Source organism: Dasypus novemcinctus, chromosome 6 (assembly GCF_030445035.2).
Source record: "Dasypus novemcinctus isolate mDasNov1 chromosome 6, mDasNov1.1.hap2, whole genome shotgun sequence".
Taxonomy (NCBI): domain Eukaryota; kingdom Metazoa; phylum Chordata; class Mammalia; order Cingulata; family Dasypodidae; genus Dasypus; species Dasypus novemcinctus.
In genome coordinates this window covers 66824722-66849003 of record NC_080678.1, presented here as the reverse complement: position 1 = coordinate 66849003, position 24282 = coordinate 66824722, and the positions used below count along the sequence as shown (strand labels likewise).

Here is a 24282-nt window from a genome sequence, read left to right as displayed (position 1 = left end):
TCTGTTTGTGGATAAGACAGTCCCACAGTCCAGCCTAACTATGGGACAGTTCTATGAGAAGGAAAAGGATGAAGATGGATTCTTGTATGTGGCCTACAGCAGAGGGAACACTTTTGGCATCTGAGGCCCAGCGCTGGGTTAGGTGCACCGTTCCTGTTTGTGTATCTTATAAATAGCCAGCTGTTTTTTTCAGTTATTACAGAACCTCTTCACATAGACCTATCAGTGCATTTGTAACTGGATTTATTTCTTAATATATTGTAAGGTTTTGTTTCCTTAGACTAGTAAATTATCATACAGAGTTTTATTTTGAGTTCTTTTTGTGCATTGTCCTCATGGCTATATTCTCCAGGGAACTTGTTCCTCTGGGCATCACATTTAATGAAGATATTTCCATATTGAAGTGAGATAGGTGGGGTATGGGAGGGAGATGATACATTTATTCTGCATTATGTTTGAAGTGTTAGATGGCTAAGTATTAAAAGCATCCAAATTAAATCCTTAGCAATCAGAACACTTGCTTCATTAACTTTTGCCAGCTACCAATCATGTTGGACTGAGCTAAACTATTCCTCTTTCGGACGCTGTTAAGGTCAAGAATTAACAATAAAACTTCCTCTTACAAAGGCAAAAAAAAAACCACACAAAAAAACCATAGTAGCTTTTAGGTTTATTTATGTTGTCATACGTGCCTCAATTTCATTTCTTCTTACAGCTGAATAGTATTTCATTGTGTTTATATACCACATTTTGTTTATCCAAATGTGGATAAACATTTGGACACTTGGGCTGGTTCCAGATTTAAGCAATTGTGAATAATGCTGCTATGAACATTGGTATGCAAATGTCAATTCTTGTCCTTGCTTTCAGTTCTTATGGATAGATCCCTAGTAATGGGATTGCTATATCATATGGCAGTTCTTCATTCAGCTTCTTGAGGTACTGCCAAACTATTTTCCACAGAGGCTGCACCTTTCTACATTCCCACCAACAGTGAGAGGGTTCTCCTGTTCTCCACATCCTTTCTAGCAGTTGTAGTTTTCTGGCTTTTAAAAAATATTGGCCATTCTATAAGGTGTGAAATGGTATCTCATTGTAGTTTTGATCTGCATTTCTTTAATAGCTAGTGATGTGGAGCATATTTTCATGTGTATTTTGGCTATTTATATTTCCTCTTTTGAAACATGTCTATTCAGTTTGCTTATTTTTTTTATTGGATTGCTTGTCTTTTTTCCAAAACAAATTTATTTTATTGATACATTTTAATAAATCAAATAAACCCATCCAAACTGTACAATCAGTGGTACTTAGTATAATGACATAGTTGCACATTCATCACTTCAATCATTATTAGAGCATTTTCATTATTCCAATAATAATAATAATAAAGACAAAAATGTCATCGACTTTCAATCTCTCTAATTATTTGAAAGTGGAAATCAAAAGTAGGCAGAGGACAGGAAAATTTGCAAATATATGGAGGTTAAACAACACTCAAACAATCGGTGGGTCTAAGAAGAAATTGCAAGAGAATCAGTAAATATCTTAAGAATGAAAATGAGAACAAAACATGAAAATTCATGGATGCAGTGAAGGCTGTGCTGAGATGGAAATTTATAGCCCTAAACATCTACATGAAAAAGGAAAAAAGAGCTGAAATTATAAACCTAATTGCACTCCTGGAGAAAATACAAAAGAACATTAAACCAATCCCAAACCAAGCAGAAGGGAAGAAATAAATATTAGAGGAGAAAATATGAGGGGGCAGAAATGGAACCAAGAAAACTAAAAGCTAGCTATTTGAGAAACTCAATAAAATTGACAAACTCTTAGTTAAACTGATAAAGAAAAACAGAAAGAAGATGCAAATAAGTAAAAAATGAGAGTGAGAACACCACAGAAATAAAAAGAATCATACTAGACTATTATGAAAAACTGTATGCCAACAAATTAGACAACGCAGATGAAATGGACAAATTCCTAGAAACACATACTGACTCTATAAGAATTATAAGACCTCCACAAACCAATTACATTTAAAGAGATTGAATCAGTAATCAAAAATCTTGTAACAAAGAAAAGCCCAGGGCCAAAATGCTTCACAAGAGAATTCCACCGATCATTTTGAGAAGGGTCAATACCAATCCTGCTAAAATTCTTTCAAAAAAAAAAGAGGAGGAGGGAACACTACTTAACTGATTTTATGAGGCCTACATCACCCTAATTCCAAAGCCAGAAAAAGATGCTGTAAGAAAAGAAAATTACAGACCAATCTCTCTAATTAATATAAATACAAAAATTCTCAACAAAATACTTGAAAATCAAACCCAACACCAGGTTAAAAGAATCATACTCCATGCATGATCAAGAGGGTTTTATTCCTGGTAGGCAAGGGTGGTTCAACACAAAAAAATCAATTAATGTAATAGACTACATTAACAAATTGAAGGCCAAAAAACCATAAGATCATCTCTATTCACACAGGAAGGCATTTGACCTGACTTTTCCTTTTTTTTTTTTTTTTTAAGCACCAGAGCCAGGGACTGAACTCAAACCTTTCACGTAGGTAGCTGACACTCAATCACTGAGCAACATTAGTTGGCTCCCCTGAGTTGGCACCCTCGCCTGTTTGCTTGTTGTTTTTTATTTTTAGGAGGTACTAGGAACCAAACCTGGGACCTACCATGTGGGAAGCTGGCACTCAAGTGCTTAAGCCACATCTACTCCCCAAACAACTTTCTTTATTTTTAAGGTAGTGGGGATGGGGATTGAACCTGGGACCTAGTATTTGGAAAGCTGGCACTCAACCACTGGGCCACATTGGCTCCCAGCATCCTTTCTTGATAAAAACTAACTTTGAGAGACAGAAATAAAAGAAACTTCCTCAACATGACACAGGGTATATATGAAAAGCCCACAGCCAACATCATAATGGGGAAAGGCTGAAAGCTTTCCCTCTAAGATCGGGAACCAGACAAGCATGCCACTGTCCCCACTGTTATTCCACATTGTACTAGAAGTTTTAGATAAATCAAATACACAGGAAAAAGAAATAAAAGATACTCAAATATGAAAAAAAGTAAAACTCTTACTATTCATGGATGGCATGATCCTATTTTTAGAAAATCCCAAAATATTGACAACAAAGCTACCAGAGCTAATAAATTAGTTCAGCAAAGTGGCAGGATAGAAGTGCAACACACAACATTTAGTAGTGTTTTTATACGCTAATAATGAATAATCTGAGGAGAAAATCAAGAAAAAAAATCCGTTTACAACAGCAACTAAAAGAATCAAATATCTAGGATGAAAAGGATCAATACTCAGAAAAAAACAAAATATTGCTAAAATAAATCAAAGACGACCTAAACATTGTAAGATTAAATATCATTAAGATATCAATTCTACCCAAATTGGTTTACATATTCAAAGCCAACCCAATCAAAATTCCAACAGCCTACTTTACAGAAATGGCAAATGCAATTACTAAATTTATTTGGCTGGAAAAGGAGCCCCAAATAGTCAAAAATATCTTTAAAAAGAAGAATGAAGTTGGAGGGCTTTTACATGCTAACTTTAAAGCATATTACAAAGCCATAGTGGTCAAAGCAGCACGGTATTGGCATAAAGATAGACATACTGACCAATGGAATCAAATTGAGATTTCAAAAATAGATCCACACCTGTGTATTCAACTGATTTTTGACAAAGACACCAAGTCCACTCAGTTGGGACAGAACAGTCTTTTCAACAAGTGGTGCTGGGAGAAAAGGATATCCATATTCAAAAGAATGAAAGAGGACCCCTAACTCACATACAATACACAAATTATCTCAAAATGGATCAAAGACCTAAAAATAAAAACAAGGACCATAAAGATCCTAGAAGAAAATGTAGGAAAGCATCTTCAAGATCTAGTGGTAGGAGGTCATTTCTTAGACCTTATACCCAAAGCATGAGCAATAAAAGGAAAAATAGGTAAATGGGACCTCTTCAAAACTAAATATGTCTGTGCTTTAAAAGGACTTTGTTGAGAAGGTAAAAAGACAGCCTAGTTAATGGAAGAAAGTATTTGGAAGCCATGTATCCAATTAGGGCTTAATATCCATGGTATATAAGGAGATGCTACAACTCAACAATAAAAAGACAAACAACCCAAATAAAAAATGGGCAAAAAACTTGAACTGACATTTTTCCAGAGAGGAAATACAAATGGCAAAAAAAAAAGCTCATGAAAGATATTTAACAGAACTAGCTATTAGAGAAAATGCAAATCAAAGCTACAATAGACATCATTTTACACCTTAGAATGGCCACTATTAAAAAGACAGAAAACTACAAGTGTTGGAGAAATAAGAACACTTATTCACTGTGGGTCAGAGTATAGAATGGTGTAGGCACTGTGGAAGACAGTCCTCATGAAGTTAAATATAAATCTGCCATATGACCCAGCAATCCCCCTACTGGGTATATATTCAGTAAGAACTGAAAGTAGGGATATGAACAGATATTTGCAGAATGGTATTCATGGTGGCATTGTTCACAATTGCCTAAGGATGGAAACCCAGTTATCAATTAACTGATGAATGGATAAACAGAATGTGGTATATACATATGATAAAATGTTACTCAGTTTTAAAAAGAAATAAATCCTTAATACATACAACAACATGGATGAACCTTGAGGACATGCTGAATGAAACAAGTCAGACAAAAGGACAAACATTGTATAACTTCACTGATATAAATAAAATATAATGAACAAACTTAAGAAGTTAATAGCTAAAATATATAGTATCACCAGAAGATAGAATGAATATAGAGAAGGGGGAGCTGAGGTTTAATTTGTATAGAATTTGTAATAAGGTCGATTGTAAATATTTGGAAATGTAAAGGTGATGATAGCACATTTTAGGGAACATAATTAGCAGCGCTGATATATGTGTATGATAGTGGCTGAAAGGGAAAGTTTAGGGTTGTTTATATCAGTAGAAAGAAAATGAAAGGTTGAACTATGGGACTGTATAGCATAGTGCCCCCTTGTGGACAATGATTGTGGTTAATAATACAAATAAAAGAATGTTTTTTTCATGAATCAGAACATAACTTAATAGTACAAGATGTTAATCATAGGGTGGTATTTGGCAAAAATACACCTAAAGCAAACTATAGTCTGTAGTGAATAGCAATATATTAATCTTTTTCCATCAACTGTAAAAATAAAAAAAAGAATTATGCTAAGTGAAAGAAACCAGGCACAAAGTATTACATATTGTGTGATTCCAGATAAATATAATGTAAATTAATAAATTTATAGAGACAGAATTGGATTAGCAGGGGAGGGATAGAGGAATTGAGAGATGACTGCAAAGGGATAGAGGGCTTTTCTTTTTGGAGTAATGAAAATGGCCTAATATCGATTTTGGTGATGAATACACAACTCTGATTATACCACAAGCCACTGAATATACTCTAGGTGGATTGAATGGTTAAAAGAAAAAAAGAAAAGAGAGAGAGAGAGAGACATGATCTTAATCTGATCTAATGATGGTAAAAAGGACCAAAAGGACATTATTGTGAAATAAGAATATATAAGTGAATATCCTTGTTCTTAGAAAATGTACATGGAAACATTCAGTGTTCAAAGATAAGGATGTATACAACCTACTCTCAAATGTTTAGAAAATAGAGAGATAATAGAATGAAAGAAGATTTGGAAAAGGACTCAAAATAATAAAAGTTGGTAAATATTGGTATTGGAGTCGGGGGTACGTTGGAGCCATCTGTATGGGTTTTGTATTATTTAACTGTCCTCTAAGTTTGAAATTATTTCAAAATAAAAAGTTTTATTTTGTTTAAAAAAAAAAAAGATGAAACAATTCTAGTTCCATCGTTGCAAGATACAACAATCAAATTGACAAAAACATGTGAAGTTATGCTCAGACATCAACTCATGAACACTGTCTATCTGACAAACTTTTATATCATTCCCTTCCCTGCAAAACATGTTAAATTCAATTTATTTTACTAGGTACTTAAAAGGAAAAAGAAAATATGGAAAAGAATATGAATATTCTCTGCAATTAAATATATTTAGTTCCTGCGTACATACAGTAAGGGATAGTGTTATAATCCTAACCTTTTTTGTTTCTGAATGTGGATAGTGAATTTACAAAATTCAGTGGCTTATAATGGCAATTTGGTTATGGTCAATGACAAGTACAATTCTTATTCATATGGAGGGCTCCTCTAATTTTCACCTAGAAATCACTTCCTTCTTCCCGAATTTCAGTCAATTAGCAATAAAACTACTATACTTCAGGCACTTTACAACTTAACTGTTTCCATATGATTCTAGACCTACTGCTAGGAATTCTCTCCCCAGTTTTTCAGACTTATAACTTCCCATTCCCCACACTTCCCACCTGACATCTGAATTAGTTAGCAAAGGGAATCTTTAGTGAAATGGGTCCAAATAGAGAGTGACAATGGAAAGGGACTACCCTCAAATCTGCCCAAATCATCACTCTCCACTCTTGGCCCTGACTGGGAATATTTAAAAAAAAAAAAAAAGGAGAATAAACCTCAGTATTCACCACTCCAAATACCAGACTTATACAGAGACCCTATTTCTCACTTTTAGTATCTCTTCTGGCTCCCTTTTACTAATTGGAACAGCAGCCCTAGATCGCAACATTGACTTGAAATTGGGTAGGTCTCTCAATCCTAGTGCTAGAATAGCTTGAGACATTAGGGTTAAGGAGAGATGTCTTGGCACCTTACATTAAAGGCTGGAATCAGTTTTTTCAGAGAAAGATAATTAACACTGACAACCATTTTCTCTAGTATATGAACTGGATTAGCAAGCTGACCACCTCACAACTAACACTGTTAATAGGAAAATGTAGTCTAACTTTCAAACAGTGCATTAATACCTTAAGTTAGGAACTATACATTATGAACCAGGTGGAGTTTTGAAAAGTTATTTCTTTGAGGAACAGAGTTCCATTCTAAAGGCACTTTTTATTTGATTAGATACAAGCAGTTTTCTGTGATGTTATTAGTGAATGAATTAAGTCTATTCAGTAATATTCAGAATCAAACTCACCATTGCTACACAATTCAAATCAGTAGGTTATTCTAAATAAGGAACAAAAACAAAGATTCTTGCTATTCCTGGTTTGGCTATTTTGTAACTCTGTTTTTGCTTTCATGCTAATCTTATTAAGCATATAGCCAAATTTGCCAAAAGTAGCAAGACAGAAAAAATGACCTATGGTTATAATGGCAGAATATGAGCTACCCCATTTTTGCCTAAATGCAGTACTTCTAATGACACTCTGCAATATATCCACATATATCATCAAAATAAAAGAACACTACATATACTCCAGTAAATTTCAGTTCTTCACCAAAGGAACTTTTCAATAATACTTACTCTTTTTTTAATTAACGCTTTCTTTTTTAAACGTTTTTGCATGATTTCTTTTTCTAAAGATAGGATCTGACTTGGAGTTAGCTGTTCTTGAATTCTGTTTATTTCTTCTTTGTATGCCTGCCAGTCTGCCCTGTAAGCATCTTCATATATCTAGAAATAAAAAATAAAATAAAATTTTTAAAAGTCAAACTATTGCCAGGAAATTTAACTTAGTATACTTGCTAGGGAAAGACAATGGCAGGACTTCAGATCAAGAGACTAAACCACCGGATGGAAAATATGCCTTGGGATCACATGTATATGGATTAAAAACATATATTTTTAATACACATGCTAAGCAAGATCATAGTCCAGTAATTAGCTTCCAATTTCAAAATGCTGCCAACCCTTTACCTCCATATCCTATATATCAGTATTCTTCTCATCATTTATATAGGTCAAAATATAATGGATGTTAAAAAAAAAGTCTGTTACCTCATCCCTTCAAAGATATGACAATTATCCCTAACAGCAAAAAAGCTGGTCAGCAAAGTTGAAAACCTGTGTGCTTACTTTTTTCTGTGAATCAGGAAGTTCCCTCCATTGCTGGGCAATTTTTTGAATTATTTCTGGGATTTTTGCATCTGTGGATTAGAATAAAATGAAAAAAGATCTCACAATTTTATTTGTCTCAGGATTAATTTTGAAAAACTTCCAGGAATGTACAATCCAACAGCTCTCGGAGCAAGTTACATCATAGACACATCTATACCATACACAATATAAAGCAGTGATTTAACTTTTCCTTATCCAAATAATTGAAATATGATTATCAATATTTTTAAGTCCATTATGTAATAATTAAGAAGGAATAAGGAAGTAGATGTGGCTCAAACAATTGGGTGCCTCCCTCCCACAAGGGAGGTTCCAGATTCAATTCTCAGCACCTCCTAAAAAGATGAGCAGACATAGCACATAACAAACAGATACAGAGAGCAGAGAGTGAGCACAAACAATGAAGGAGGGAGATATAAATAAATGAAGAATAAATCTTTGGGAAGCAGATGTGGCTCAAGCAATTGAGCTCCTGCCTACCACATGGGAGGGCCTAGGTTCTGTGCCCAGTGCCTTTTTTTTTTTGAAAAAAAAAAGAAGGAATACATCATGTAGGAAAAACAGTCCTTCGAAATTGATTACTACCTTAAGTAGTTGGGTGATCCAACTGCTTCAAGTTTTTTGCATTGTATTTTAACCAAAGCATTTCTTTCAAGTCTTTCTGGAATTTTTAAGTCCATAAAAACTAACTGAAAAATAAAATGTAGTCTTGACTCATATACACCACCCTGTATTTCAATTACAGAAATACCATTTAGAAACCTACCAAGTTATTCTAAAATCAACCCATTATTCCCCACTTCTTTAAACTAATCCTTTATAATATCAGTATTTTTATAATGGCTCCTTTGATTTTAACAAGTGCCCTATGATATACTGCATGTGAAAGGGTTTTAGAATTCATAAACAAAAGTTGGCTATTATTAGTTTTTACCTTTACACTATAACCCAAAATGAGGGCTCCACAGTCTTTCTACGGATTCAATGAACATCCTAACTAGAAATCTTTTTTCAGAAAATCAAGACAAGAATCCTTATACTGGTTAAAACACACACACACACACACAAAGCACTCCTGAAATTAGCAGGAATTTGCAAAAAGCTTTATAACTTACAAAACATTTTCACATAAATTATTTTATTGCAACTTCATTAACAAATTCCCTGAGACAGAAAAGAAAGGGAATCAGAGATGAAATGATTACAATGGTCCTCTATACCAATGGCAACTAGGCCCAAAACTCATTTTCATCCTCTTCTCTGGGCACTTTTCATTCTACATGCTGCTATTTTAAAAATACCTTTCATTAGCTCTCATTTATATATTTCTATAAATAAAATTTGCTTATTTATGCATATATATGTTATCTTATATTAAATATAAAGTTTTATCTCTAGTTTACATACATTTAAAGCACATTTTTGGTATAAAATATGTTATGCTTCCTATTTTACAGAAAAGCAAACAAAGAATGATTAATATTTATGTTTCTGCAGTGACTAGACTCTACGGCAGGATAAATCTGATTTGCGGTTTAACTGCTTTGTGCCCTTTTTATTTGCATATCAGAGAAAAGCTCCCAACTGCTTACCTGGATTCTGAGCTTTAATTATGGGTAGCTGTTCTTTAGTGAAGCGAAGGTATGAACTCAAAGGCTTCTTTGGATAACTACCCAGGGTGGATGATATCCATCTCCGTGTACGCGCAAAACTATACATAAATTAAAAGAAACCCAGTGTCAGGTATTTAACTGCCAATACTCATATATATATATGAACACAAATTTCAAATAAGATGTCATTAAGGTGCAATATTTTTAACATCTTCAACAAGAAAACTAGCGACTTATTTGAAGTCCTGTACTAACCAAGGGCAGAGCCTTGCAAAACTGAATCTCAAAGCCCTTACCTCCGAGCAAGGGCAGATTGGAGGAAAGCATCTAGACTCTAGCTCCTGGACCCGCCTACTCAACAGAAAAGTTCTGAGACTTGGAGCGACTTCACCGAGGACACCGAAGGGTGCTCGCTGGCTATCCGGTGGATAGGGCCGGGAGGAGAGGGGTGGGAGGCGGCAGGAAGCACTGACTACTACTCGAGTAAGGCCTTGTGTCAAAGCCATCATCACTTGGCAAGGTCGAGGTCTGGATCAAAGGGCCACCCTGGCCCTGACCTCCTATAGGTGCAAGAAGTGGAGGAGAGCGTCCACATTCTGGCCCCAGAGCGACCTGGGCCTTGCCGCCTCCTGAGAAGGCAGAGAGACATCCTACCTAAGGGAAAAGCGCAGGCGATTTCCACAGCCGGAGTAGAGCTGGGCTCCCGACTTTCCCAGGGAACTCAGCAAGCCCCACACGCCCCGGAAAAGCGCCATCGCACCTGCGGACAGCGCAGTGGCAGGGCTCCAATCTCGTGGAGTCTCCTGGCTCAGAAACACAGTCCGAACAACCACAACCGGAGCCCTCGCGCGACACACGCGAGTATGTGATCATGCCCGCCTCTCGCAAGGAGCTTTGGGAAGCAGTTAACATCCGCTTGGTAAACGGAGTGGGCCGCGGCAGCGACTGCTAAAGAAGATGAGGGGCTTCGTGCGGTGTAAGTACAGGGCAGCCTGAGTCTCCCCCGAAAGGGCCTTGGTCTCGAAGGGGCGCTGCAGAGCCGCCTTGGCCCTCGAGCCCCTGCAGTCGGTTCTTCAGCGGGGCCGGCTGGCTGCTGGGGGGACGGCGGCGGCCTCACCCTACTGGGCACTGGCTGACGTCTTGCCGTGACGTCACAAATGGCTAGTGCGTAACAGACGATTTTACGCCGAGGACGCGGGATGGCTGAGCGCCAGCGCTGCTCAGAGGTTAACGTAGCGACTCCTGCGCGCCACCAAAGCCCTTCCTCTCAAGTGAGGGCTAGAGCTCCGAGTTCAAAGATAGAGCAGAGAGCGCTTAAAACCCTTGTTCTCAAACCTGAACATGCAGAGTTCCGGGCCTTAACCAGAGCCCGATTCAATATGTCTATTTGGGACCTATAAATCTGCGTTTTTAACAAGTTCCCTAGATTTTAACAAGGTCTAATGTAGGTAGTCTTGGGACCAATTTAAAGCAATAGTAATTCAGACTATCGTCCCATCCACTGCAGGTATCCCTGGCAGTCTCAAGTCTGACATCCAGCCCTATTTAATTTGGGCGGAGGAGACTTGGAGTACTTAGCCGAAGTCTAGAGTTCTCATGCCTGCACTGACATTAAAATCTTGACACAAAGATAGGGCGTCCTTCTCTGCAAATGTGGTTGTTGTTTTGTGTCAGCTTAACTAGATTATGGTGTCCAATTATTTGGTCGAATACAGGCCTAGTTGTGACTGTGGAGGATTTTTGTAGATAGGAACGACATCTACCGTTAGCTGACTTTAATTAAAAGAGGTTATTCTCAGAAATGTGGGTAGGGCTTTTCCAGTCAGTTGGAGGTCTTAGAAGCCAGAACTGAGGGTTGCAAAAATGTGTAGGAATTCTGCCTTGACACTACAACCTCCCTTCCTCCTTGGCTTTTCCTACAGATTCAGAGTAAAGACTTCAACATCATCTTTCTGGGATTTCCAGCTTCCAACCTGTCATAAGGAATCAGGACTTGCCAGACCCCCAAACACATGGGCCAATTCCTTTTAATAAATCTCTTTATATATATATATACACACACACACATATATAGTTTTACATCTATATCTATACACATATATCCGGTTGGTTCAGATTCTCTGGAGAACCTTGACCAACACAACCTACAAAGTTCTCCCAACCAAAGCCCTGAGAATGTATGACAGTATGCCTTGAGATATTGATTGATATACATTTATTTCCATTGAAATAATTGGGAAATTTCAGACATATTATTTAATAACCTACTTAAATTTTTTTTCTCAGTTTTACTTAGTATAAACACTATTTTTTCAAGCCCCATGTCATTACCAAATCCCCTCCAGTTTACTCCATTGTATTGTAAAAATAGCATTTCTTTTATGGGCCATGACATGAAAACAATCGGGAAGACAAACTAAAGATATCTAAGGTCCCTTCCAGTTTTTCAATTCCGATTATTTCAAAGATAGCTTCTTCCTGAGACAACCTTTACCTTCTGCTGAATACCTGTAATTGTTTTTAAAAATTCTTAGGAGTGAAATAGGGGCTAAGAATATGTTGCTTTTCTGTCATTTTGAAACATTACCCTTGGAGCCACAAAGGTCTTAGCCCACTTTTACTTTTAAGTGGTAAACAATTATCACAACTTCCCTTTGCATAGAATCTCATGATTGAAAGTGATCTTCCTGGTCATCTGTTCAAACTTCCCGTCGTTTCATGGAAGAAACAGTTTTAGGTTGTTTTTTTCTTTTCTTTTTTTCCCATGAGTACATTTTAGGTACAAATCCCTAAAGAGAGAGAGAGAATGGACAGAGCTTGCCCTTTCCCTCATTCTCTCTGTCTATCCTCTGTCTCTCTTTCTGAGAATAAAGTCTAGTGGCAGAGGCAAAGAAGAAAACAACTACAATACAGTGCCAAGATGGAGGTAGTATATGGGATAGAATTCCTTACCATTACATTTTAGCTAAATTCTAAAATAACTTGCTTTCCCTCTATTTTTCTAGAATGTCTATTTTTCCATATGTTTGATATTTTATAACTTCTTTTGGATATATATTTTTTAAATTTTCATTGTTTTAATTGACTTTTTGATAAATCTTTCTATAAAGCTTTTATAAATCTGATCTATAACATTTCTATTTTCATCAGATAGCAATCCTCCTTAAGTTTCATTTACACTGCAATGGTAATTTTATTTTAAATGCATTATTTGCAAAGAAAACGTAATTCTACCTACTTACTCAGACTATCTTTGATCAAAAACACATATGGTTTCACTTATTTTTACTATTTAAAACATAAAGATTTACTACAGCCTTTCCCTTTACTTCATTAAAAGTTCATCGGATATGACTCAAGTGATTGGGCTCCCGTCTACCATTTGGAGGTCCAGGGTTCGATCCCCGGATCCTCCTGGTGAAAGGCAAGCTGGCCTGCACAGCGATCTGGACTGAGCAGAGAGCTGACTTGAGCTGAGTGCTGGCCCATGCAGGAGTGCTGGCCTGCATGGAAAGCTGGCGCAGCAAGATGACACAACAAAAAAAGACACAGAGGGTGGCGGACTTGGCCCAGTGGTTAGGGTGTCCGTCTACCACATGGGAAGTCTGCGTTTCAAACCCCGGGCCTCCTGGCCCATGCACAGTGCTGATGTGCACAAGGAGTGCCCTACCACGCAGGGGTGTCCCCCATGTAGGGGAGCCCCACGGGCAAGGAGTGTGCCCCGTAAGGAGAACTGCACAGCGCAAAAGAAAGTGCAGCCTGCCCAGGAATGGCACTGCACACACAGAGAGCTAACACAACAAGATGATGCAACAAAAAAGAAACACAGATTCCCTTGCCGCTGACAACAACAGAAGCTGACAAAGACGCAACAAATAGACACAGAGAACAGACAACCGGGGTGGGGGGGGGGAAGGAAGAGAAATAAATAAATAAATAAATCTTAAAAAAAAAAAAAGACACAGAGGAAAGACAATAAGAGACGCAGCAGACCAGGGAGCTGAGGTAGCAAGAAGAGATTGAGTGTCTCTCTCCCACTCTAGAAGGTCCCAGGATTGGTTCCTGGTGCCGACTAAAGAGAAGACAAGCAGACACAGAAGTACACAAAGAGCAGATAGGGAATGCCAAACAATGAGGGGTGGGAGAGGTGGGGAGGAAATAAATAAAATCTTTAAAATTTTTTAAAAAGTTCATCTACTTTGAATTTAACTCTCAGTTATATCCTCATGATTCTTATATCATTGAATCCTTGCCTTCTTTTCAATTCCATATCCGTGTAACTGAAATGCCTGCTGGACCTCTCTACCATCACCTCCCTCAGGCAATCAATTTCAAAATGCTCTGAACAGAATTCATTATCTTTCCCTTATCTTGAACTCATCTTCTCCATAAGAGGTGTCAATATCCCACCAGTCACCAAGTCAATAACTTGATAAACCATCTTAGAATCTTCCCATTGACATTCCTCCTTTTTGAGCCAACTGATGAATGAGTATTGCTCATTCTATCCAATTGATCCCTCTCGTATGCACTCCCTCCTCTCCATCCCCACTACTGATGCTTTAGTTCAGGTCAGTGATATGCTGGTAAACTGACTGTTCTAAAAGAAAGCTATCAACATGTCAGTGATCCTGAAGTTAGGAACAGATGTGCATATTTGGTTCTCCAAGCCAATATAGCCTGCTCCTGCATGTCACTGGTTTGATCTCCACTGTCTTTTCTTGAGCTTATAGTAGTTTCCCTACTTCAGTCATATTTCCTTCCCAACCATATTCCACACTATCCCTGGATCAATCTTTCTTAAAAGCAAATCCATTCATTTGTGGGTTTTTTTGTATGGCTTGAGTACCAACTCTATGCCAGGCAGGCAATTATATTCCTGTACAAGAAACTTTCAGTGGCTCCTGATTACCCACAGAAACAAGTCCAAATTCTCATATCATAATATACAAGAAATGGCCCTTCTACTTCCACTCTGACTTCATGTCTCACTTCACCCTTTCTTGAAATAAATTTTATTTACATCTTTCTTCTTCTGATTTAATAGATAGATAAAATCACTTCATTTGGCTCTGAGTTTACACTTGCTTTTTGTCTGACTTGTGAACATTATGGGTTACTGGGTAAGATATAGGCTTAAAAGTAAGACAGGTATGGGTTCAAATCCAGCTTTTGTTTTTTATTAGCTTTGTGATGTTGCCAAATAATTTTTCTGACCCAAAATTTTCTCTTCTGTAAAATGGGGACAATAATGGTTGAACTTTTAGGATTTTTGTGAAAAATACATTAGATAATGTACAAGAAGTTCTTAATCAGAGTCCCTGGCACATAGTAAAAGCTCAAAAATGGTGGCTATTGTATCCTTATATTATTATTAATTATTATTAGCATCTTAATAATTATTGGTTTAGTGTATATATTCCCAAACAAAAAGATTTGTAACAAGGTCCTATTACTTCTTTGTCATCTCCTCTCCCTGATAAATAATATCGGCATATATTAAATAACCAATATTGCTCCCCTGTTCCTACTGAACTTCTAACATTTTTTTTTTTTTTTTTTTAATTTTTTTTTATTTTATTTTATTATTGACTTTGTAATAATATTACATTAAAAATATATATGTGAGGTCCCATTCATCCCCACCCCCACTCCCTCTCCCCCCCCAACAACACTCGTTCCCATCATCATGACATATCCATCGGATTTGGTAAGTACATCTTTGGGCACCTCTGCACCCCATAGACAATGGTCCACATCATGGTCCATACTCTCCTCCATTCCATCCAGTGGACCCTGTGAGGATTTACAATGTCCGGTGATTACCTCTGAGGCACCATCCAGGGCAGCTCCATGACCCAAAGACGCCTCCACCTCTCATCTCTTCCTGCCTTTCCCCACACCCATCTTCCACCATGTCCACTTTTCCCAATCCAATGCCACCTCTTCTTTGTGGACATTGGATTGGTAGTGTCCATTGCACCTCTATGTCAAGAGGAGGCTCAGATTCCACATGGATGCTGGATGCAATCCTCCCATTTTCGACTAACATTTCTTAAATTTGTTTTTGAGCATAAACACTAGTAGGTGATGAAAAAGTAAAACAACATGACCTTAGATCTGAATCACATTTTAATGTTTTCAAAACACTTTTAAATAAGTTAACTTAATTATATGATTCACAAATTGATTTATCATCATCATGGTTCCCAATTTACAAATGAAAAATGAGGTTCAGAAAGCCCAAGTCATAGTGTGGCAATAATTAGTGTGGTGGTTTGAAGCTGTGTACAAAAACATGTTCTTTAATCCATTCTTCTGGGTGTAAACCCATTATAAGGAGGACATTTTGAGGAGGCTACTACAGTTAAAGTTTGACCCACCTCATTCATGATGGGTCTTAATCCTTTTACTGGAGTCCTTTATAAACTGAATGAATATAGAGAGATTAAAAAAAAAACAAAAGCCACGTAAGCAAGAAACTGAAATCAACAGAACCTGGAAGAGAAGGGAGAGACCAGCAGACTCTGCCATTTGTTTTGCCCTGTGACAGGAGCCAAGGATTGCTAGCAGCTGCTTTTTCAGGAAGAAAGTGTTGCCTTGATGATGCCTTGATTTGGACATTTTCACTGCCTCAGAACTCTAAGCTAATACATTCCCACTGTTTAAGCAAACCCATTTAATGGTTTTTGTTTGAAGCAACTAGGAAACTAAAACAGTAAGTTGTGGAGGTGAACACCTGGTCTTTCAATTCATTGTCCTGTGCTTTTCCGATGATACTGGACCATCCCTCAGAATGCACTACATCATTCCAGCTCAAAACATCTTCATTGGATTCTTTTGTAGTGTGCGAGCCTGTATGTATCATCACTTACTAGGGACTTATCATATACTATTCTGGTGTTTTGTTTTGTTTTGTTTTGTTTTGTTTTAAACCAGTAAAAAGAACAGAGCTTGCTAAGAAATAGGAGAGAAGGACAGAAATACACACCAAGATTTGGTGCACAGAGAGTGAGCTCTGCCTTGTGTGGTGCTGCTTACCTTTTAAACTGTTAATTATTCCTCCCCCTTGCTAATGCTAAGGGGAGGGGCCCCCAACTGTGCTTGGTTACTCCACCAATGGTAGGGGCCAATGGTGACCGCTGTGGTTCTTAACCATATTTTTTATGTATGCATATTTTCCCTCAATAGGTTCAAAGCTACTTGAGGGCAGTACAGATAGCATGGTAGATAGATGATAGATAGTAAGATTTCATTGAGATCTAATCACATCAACAGAGTTTACCTTTAAAATCAGTATATAAAAGGAAAGGAGGAAGGGCTACTACAAAAAGAGACAGAAAGAGAAATAGAGCTATTCATAGCTTGTTAAGAGTTCCCAGCTATCCAAACTAGTTTATGAATGATTTCAAATTAGAACAAAGTCTGCGTGTAGTCCTAATTATTAAGAGCCTATCAGGGAAGCAGACTTGGCCCAATGGATAGGGTATTCGCCTACCACATGGGAGGTCCATGGTTCAAACCCTGGGCCTCCTTGATTCGTGCAGAGCTGGCCCATGCACAGTGCTGATGCACACAAGGAGTGCCCTGCCACATAGGGGTGTCCCCCACATAGGGGAGCCCCACTCGCAAGGAGTGCGCCCAGTAAGGAGAGCCACCCAGCGCGAACGAAAGTACAGCCTGCCCAAGAATGGTGCCACACACACGGAGAGCTGACACAACAAGATGACGCAACGAAAAGAAACACAGACTCCCTGTGCCACTGATAAGGATAGAAGCGGTCACAGAAGAACTCACAGTGAATGGACACAGAGAGCAGACAACTGGGTAGGCGGGGGAGGGAAGGGGAGAGAAATAAATTAAAAATAAATAAATATTAAAAAAAAAAGAGCCTATCAGAATTATTTTTAGCAATTACTGAAGCAGCATTATATGAAATAAATATAGCTATTCTATTTTAAAATGGATTATATGGGTCAGCAGGCACTACACTCAAAGCATGAGCAACAAAAGAAAAAAATAGATAAATGGGACCCCTCAAAATTAAACACATCTGCACCTCAAAGGACTTTGTGAAGAGGGTAAAAAGGTAGCCTACTCAATGGGAGAAAATATTTGGAAATCACATTTAACTAGGGTCTAATATGCATGATATATAAAGAGATCCTACAACTCAACAATAAAAAGAAAAACGACCCAATTTAAAAATAGGCAGAAAACCTGAATAGGCATTTTTCTAAAGAAGACATACAAATGGCAAAAAGAAAAAAAGAAAAAAAATACATGAAAAATGCTCAACATTGTTAGCTATTAGGGAAATGCAAATCAAACCTACAATGAGGTATCATTTCACCCCTACTAGAATGGCCACTAGTTTTCTGTTTTGTTAACAGAAAACTACAAGAGTTGGAGAAAGTGTGGAGACATAGCAACTCTTATTCAATGTAGAGTGGTACAGCCACTGTGGAAGTATGTTTGGTAGTTCCTAAGGAAGTTAGATATATTTCCACAAACTGGCAATACAGCTGCTAGGTATATACCCAGAAGAACTGAAAAGAGTGACATGAGCAGACATCTGCATAGTGATGTTTTTAGCGACATTATTCACAATTGCCAAGAGGTGGAAACACCCAGGTGTCCATCAACTGAAGAGTGGATAAACAAACTGTGGCATATACACACGATAGTATATTATTCATCTGTAAGAAGAAATGAAATTGTGAAGCATATGACAATGTGGATGAACCTGGAGGACATTATGTTGAGAGAAGCAAGCCAGGCACAAAAGGAAAATATTATATGGCTTTGCTTTTGTGAACTAAATATAATTAGCAAACCCATGGAGTTAATAGATTGAATATAAGTCACCAGAGAAAAGAATGTGGTTAGACAATGGAGAACTGAGGTTTAATCTCTGCAAAATTGGTAAAAAGATTTTAAGTAAATTTTTTTAAATGAATAGAAATAGGGTTAAAGCATATGATGGTGTTTGTAACTAGCAATGCTAACATATGGGCATGACAGTGGTTATGTATACTGCTAGAAGGAAAGCCCAAAACTGTAACCAAGGACTGTATAAGATAGTAAACCTCATGTAAAACACAAATATGGGTGATATTGCATATATGAGACTGTTTTTACAAAATATAAATACAAATATACTAGAGAAAAGGAAAAAGAATAGCAGCTATGTATGGCAGGGGACGCATAGAGAGATTGAGAGGCGATGAATCTTGTTTGTTTTTTATTATTATTGAAATAATGAAAATGCTCTAAGAATGATTGAAGTATTGAATGCCCAAATATGTGATTATACCAAATTCAATTGATTGTACACTTTGGATGGATTTATGCTTTATTAATATGTATCAATAAAATTGATTTGTTAAAAAGTCTGTATGTCATCCAAAGCTCAGGTAATTCATTGATTCAATGTTTGAGTATTTATGTGCCAGACAATGTACTAGGTGCTAGGGTGCCAAAAATGGGAAAGAAATATCAAAACTCACAGTGATACTAAGAGTAGTAAGGACAGTTATAAAGATGCACACTGGGCATTCTGGTAGCACTGATGAGGGTTACTTATTTCCTCAACAGAGAAGACAGAAGTGGCATGGGATTAGAGATTTAAAGGACAAGGGACAGAGGGCATTAGGTAGAATGGACAGTTTGGTCAAAGTTTGAGAGTGAGAAATATTCTCTATACGGGAAGTAGGGAGAAGTTGGGAGCTACTGGGGAATGCAGGAAGTTTTGTGGGAGGCAGGGAGTGGCAGATGTCTGAAAATGTAAGCCAGAGTCAGTACAAGAAGACTGTAAGGACTTAGCATGTCATTCTGTTGGTTGATGGTTTAACTCTGGGGGGGTGAAGGGGTGGAAGAACCTGAAAACCACAGGACCCTGATATATGAATCAGATAAAAATGAGCTGCACTGTGCTGTTTGAAGTAGAAGTTCAAAGACTAATCCATTAGCATCTCCCTTCTCTTCCTCAGGCTCCTCTGCAAAACCCCTGCTGAGGCTGTGGGGAACTATTTAAACCTTTTAAGGCTGAGAATGTAGAAGATCTGATTTGGGTTTTAAACTGAATACTTTGTCACTTCTATATAATGATGAACTTGAGGATACAAGTATCCTCAAGGATATAAGGAAAAGATAAAAGGTTGTAGTAGTACCAACAAAACATGAGGAGGGGGTGGTTCTAGGAAGATGACATCAGAGTAGTCAGGCAGGGCTCAACTCTTACAAAAAAAAAGTGAAGAAAGGTCCAAAAGCTGTCCAAGGGACCTGCTTTGGGGGTCAGTCGACCAGGATAGTGTTGTGCATCTCCCAGGAAAGCAAAGGAAAGACAGAAAGACAAAAACAAGCAAGCAAACAAATGAAAAAATAAAAAACGTGAGTTACTAAACCTGCTTGGCAACCAGGAAGGGTTTCCATTCCTCACCCACAAGACATTAAGCCTGTATAAAGCCCCTGGCTCACTGCAGCCAGCTGATGGGAAAACAGATGTCTTCCTCCCTGTAGGCTGTTACAAGGGAGGGTGAGTTGGAGGGCTTCTCTTGAATGAATTCAGCCAGCACTCTTTGAATCTCAGCTCCAGCCAGACAAGAATCACTGGAAAGCTGATATTGAAGGAAACACCCTGTAGAAAGAAGGTTCACCAAGGAGGGCCATCTGCTGACTGACCACTCAGGAAATTGCATGGAGAAAAACTACTTTAAGGTCTCTCTGAAAACCCCTGAGAGAAAATCTGTACCCTTTTAGTGAGTCCCTGGTTTGATTTTGATAATTAAGCTGGGCAATTTAAAGACTTAGAATTTTTTAAAAATCAAAGAAGAGCTATGAAAAGAAAACACTAGGCAAGACAGAGATATAATCCTCAGAATAAATCTACCAACATATTGAGATGCATAGACATCAACAAAAAATTAAAAGCCATACTAGGAAACAGGAAGAGATGGCCCAGTCAAAGGAATAAACCAAATATCCTGAAGAGATACAGGATTTAAGACAAGTAATCAATGATAATCACACAAATCTCCTAAATCAAGAGTTCTTAACCTTTTTTGTTCCATGGACCCCCTTGATAGGAAAAAAACATGAACCCTTATGAAATCCACAGTATCCTGTGTATTATTTAATAAATATACCATACCCACACCAATATGTCCCCACAAGAATAATGTTTTTTTGAATTTCCATTGAGGCTCATCGACCCCTTATTAAGAACCCCTGTCCTAAATCAAAGAATTGGAGGATTGTATGACTAAAGAGATGAAAAAACACTAAGGAGACATTGAATGAGCATAAAGAACAGTTTGAAAGCCTGCAAAGAAAAGGAACAGAAATTATAGGCATGAAAGACTTGATGGATGAGATTAAAAATATATTAGAGGCACATAAGAGCAGATTTGAATTGTTTGAATGCAGAATTAGTTATTTTGAGGACAGGACATCCAAACTGGAAAAGACAGGAGATCAGAAAGAAAAGAATGGAAAAAAAGGAACAGGATCTCAGGGAATTGAACGACAATGTGAAATGCACAAGTACATGCATACTTTTGGTGTCCTAGAAGGAGAAGAGAATGGGAAAGGGGCAGTAAGAATATTTCAGTAAATAATGGGCCCAAACATTCCAACCCATACAAAAGACATAAATATCCAAGAAGGATAATACACCCCAAACAGAATAAGTCTGAATAGACCTACCCAAGATACCTACTATTCAGAATGACAAACATCCATGATAGAGTATTCTGAAAGCAGCAAGAGAAAAGCAAATTATCACATACAAGTGAATACCAATAAGATTAAGTGCAGACCTCTCATCAGAAACCATGGAAGTGAGTAGAAAGTCTTATAATGTGTTTCAGCTACCAAAAGAGAAAAACTGCCAGCCAAAAATTCTGTATCTGGCAAAACTGTCCTTCAAAATTGAGGGTGAATTCAAGTGTTCAGAGACAAACAAATATTGAGATAGTATGTTACCAAAAGACCAGAATTCCAAGAGATATTAAAAGGAGTGCTGCAACTTGAAAGGAAAAAACAAGACCAAGAGATTTGAAGAAGAGTATAGAAATGAATATTATTAGGAAGGGTAAATTAAAGTGTAAAAAGACAGACAATAGTAAGATATGACAATGGGAAATCAAAGAACAAAATAGATGAAGTAATTAGTGACTTTACATTAATAACATAAAATGTTAATGACTTGAATTACCCCGTCAAAAGACATAAACTGATAGAATGGATTTTTTAAAAATGAGGCATTTATATGCTGCCTAAAGGAGACTCACCACAGATGTAAAGACACAACCAGGTTGAAAGTGAAAAGTTTGAGAAAGATATTCCATGCAAATAATAAACAAAAAAGAGCTGGAGTAGGGATACTAATATCAGATAAAATAGTTTTAAGTGCAAAACTGTTGTAAGGGATGAAGAAGTTCATTGTATATTAATAAAAGAGGCAATTCAACAAGAAGAAATAACTATATTAAATATTTATGCAGCTAATCTGGGTGACTCCAGATATATGAGGCTCACATGGCAAAACTGAAGGAAGAAATAGATGACTCTACAATAGTAGTTGCAGACTTCAATACACCACTCTCAGTTTTGGATAGAACATCTGGACAGAGGATAAATAAAGAGACAGAGAGCTTGAATAATATGATAAATGAACTAGACCTAATAGAGTTTTATAGTGCACTGCCACCCAAAACAGCAGGATTTACATTCTTTTCAAGCACTCATGGATCCTTCTCCAGGATAGACCATATATTGGGTCACAAGACAGGTCTCAATAAATTTTAAAAGGTTTAAATTATATAAAACACTTTCTCTGATCATAGCAAAATGAAGTTGGAAATGAATAATGGACAGAGAAGGGAAAAATTCATAAACATAGGGAGATTAAACAACATGCTCTTAAATAATCAGTTGGTCAAAAAAGAAATTGCAAGAGAATTCAATAAATATTTGAGATGAATGAAAATAAGAATACAACATATCAAAACCTATAGGACTCCACAAAGGCAGTGCTGAGAGGGAAATTTATAGCCCTCAATGCTTTTATGAAGCAACAAGAAAGAGCTAAATTCAAAGACCTAACTTCACACCTGGGGGAACTAGAAAAAGAACAGCAAATTAATCCCAAACCAAGCCAAAGGAAAGAAATGGTAAAGATCACAGCAGAATAAATGAAATTGAGAACAAAATCACAATAGAGAGAATCAATAAAACCCAAAGTTGGTTCTTCAAGAAGATCAACAAAATCAACAAAACCTTATCTGGACTGACAAAGAGAAAAGAGGAGAAGACTCAAATAAATAAAATAAAAAAGGAGAGCAAAGGCATTACCAATGACCCCACATAAATAAGAGATCATAAAAGGATACTATGAACAAGTGTATGCCATAAAATTAGACATGTAGACAATATAGATAAATTACTAGAAAATGTGAACAACCTACCCTGAATCTAGAATAGAAGACCTCAAAAATGAATTACAAATAAAGAGATTTGAAATAGTCATCAAAAAGCTCCCCCCCCCCAAAAAAAAAGCTCCCAAAGATAGAATAGCAACAATCCCCCAAGTGCAAAAAAGAAGGAAGGTCCAACAATGAGCCCTTGATACTAATGACTATGCTTGTGAGCCTGTGCACCTGAAATAAGAACAAGGCCTAGAGCTGCAGGGTGCCTAAGAGTTGCCTCCTGAGAGCCTCTGTGTTGCTCAAATGTGGCCAGTCTCGAAGCCAAACTCAGCATATAAATGTGCTGCCTTCCCCCCAGCATGGGACATGACTCCTGGGGATGAGCCTCCCTGGAGCTGAGGGATCATTACCAAGTACCAGCTGATGATGTAACTAGAAAATGACCTTGAATAAAAGAGTCAATTTGGACCAGCAGAATATCTCAGTCTACATATAATACCAGGAGTTAAAAATGCTTTTGACCTGAATAAAAGGGGGAAATGGAAAGGACAAATGAGTTTATATGACTATAAGTCCCCAAAAGGAGCCAGGAGGTTATCAGAGGGGTTGCCCTTATGCACACCTGAGCAGTCCCAGAGACAGGTAAAAGTAGATGCAACCCCAGATATTGGTTCTTCTGAGGGCTACAGAGACCCACAGGTTCCATGGTCATGGCAGATGGAGTTCAGTGCCATGTCAGTTGGCCCTACTTTGGAGTCTGTGTTTCTGTGTGATGGAGCTGGACTCAGATGTGATCTTTGTCCACAAGCCTCTCCTGTTACTTTTACCAGAACTGTAGTTGGTGCTGGGGTTTAGTGTATACCCAGGAGACCTGAATCTCTGGACTGACCATGTGATAGCCAGGCCCTGGACCTCAACAGACTTGCAGCTCCTACACTCTGGTTTATTGGACTTACCTGACTCAGCTAACATGGAGGTGAAGAAGGTCAACCACCACACCAGGGAGCCTACAACTGAAAGCAGGAGAATTGCATTCAGCATCCATGTGGAATTTAAGTACCCTCTTGATATAGATGTGGAGTGGACATTCTAAGGTCCACAGGATGGAGGAATAGAATATGGATTAGAGTGAACTTACTAATATTCTATTCATGAACTATTGTGATTAGTAATCGAGGAAAATGTGGCAATGGTGTGGAGAAAGTGG

The 24282-nt window shown here is 37.6% G+C and overlaps 1 protein-coding gene across 2 annotated transcripts in view; it reads right to left on the bottom strand.

The window, feature by feature from the left end:
* Window positions 1-10751, bottom strand: part of LOC101444539 (transcription factor A, mitochondrial-like) — a 38203-nt gene extending 27452 nt beyond the window's left edge. The window contains exons 1-4 of one of the 2 annotated variants that reach the window (XM_058299620.1): window positions 10406-10751; window positions 9625-9743; window positions 7991-8061; window positions 7439-7588 (exon numbers count right to left, since the gene is read on the bottom strand). In XM_058299620.1, the coding sequence (XP_058155603.1) occupies window positions 7439-7588; window positions 7991-8061; window positions 9625-9743; window positions 10406-10557 (492 nt within the window). In that variant the 5' untranslated portion in view covers window positions 10558-10751. The other variant, XM_004473204.4, reaches the window with a different exon arrangement.
* Between the last annotated feature and the right edge of the window lie 13531 nt (window positions 10752-24282).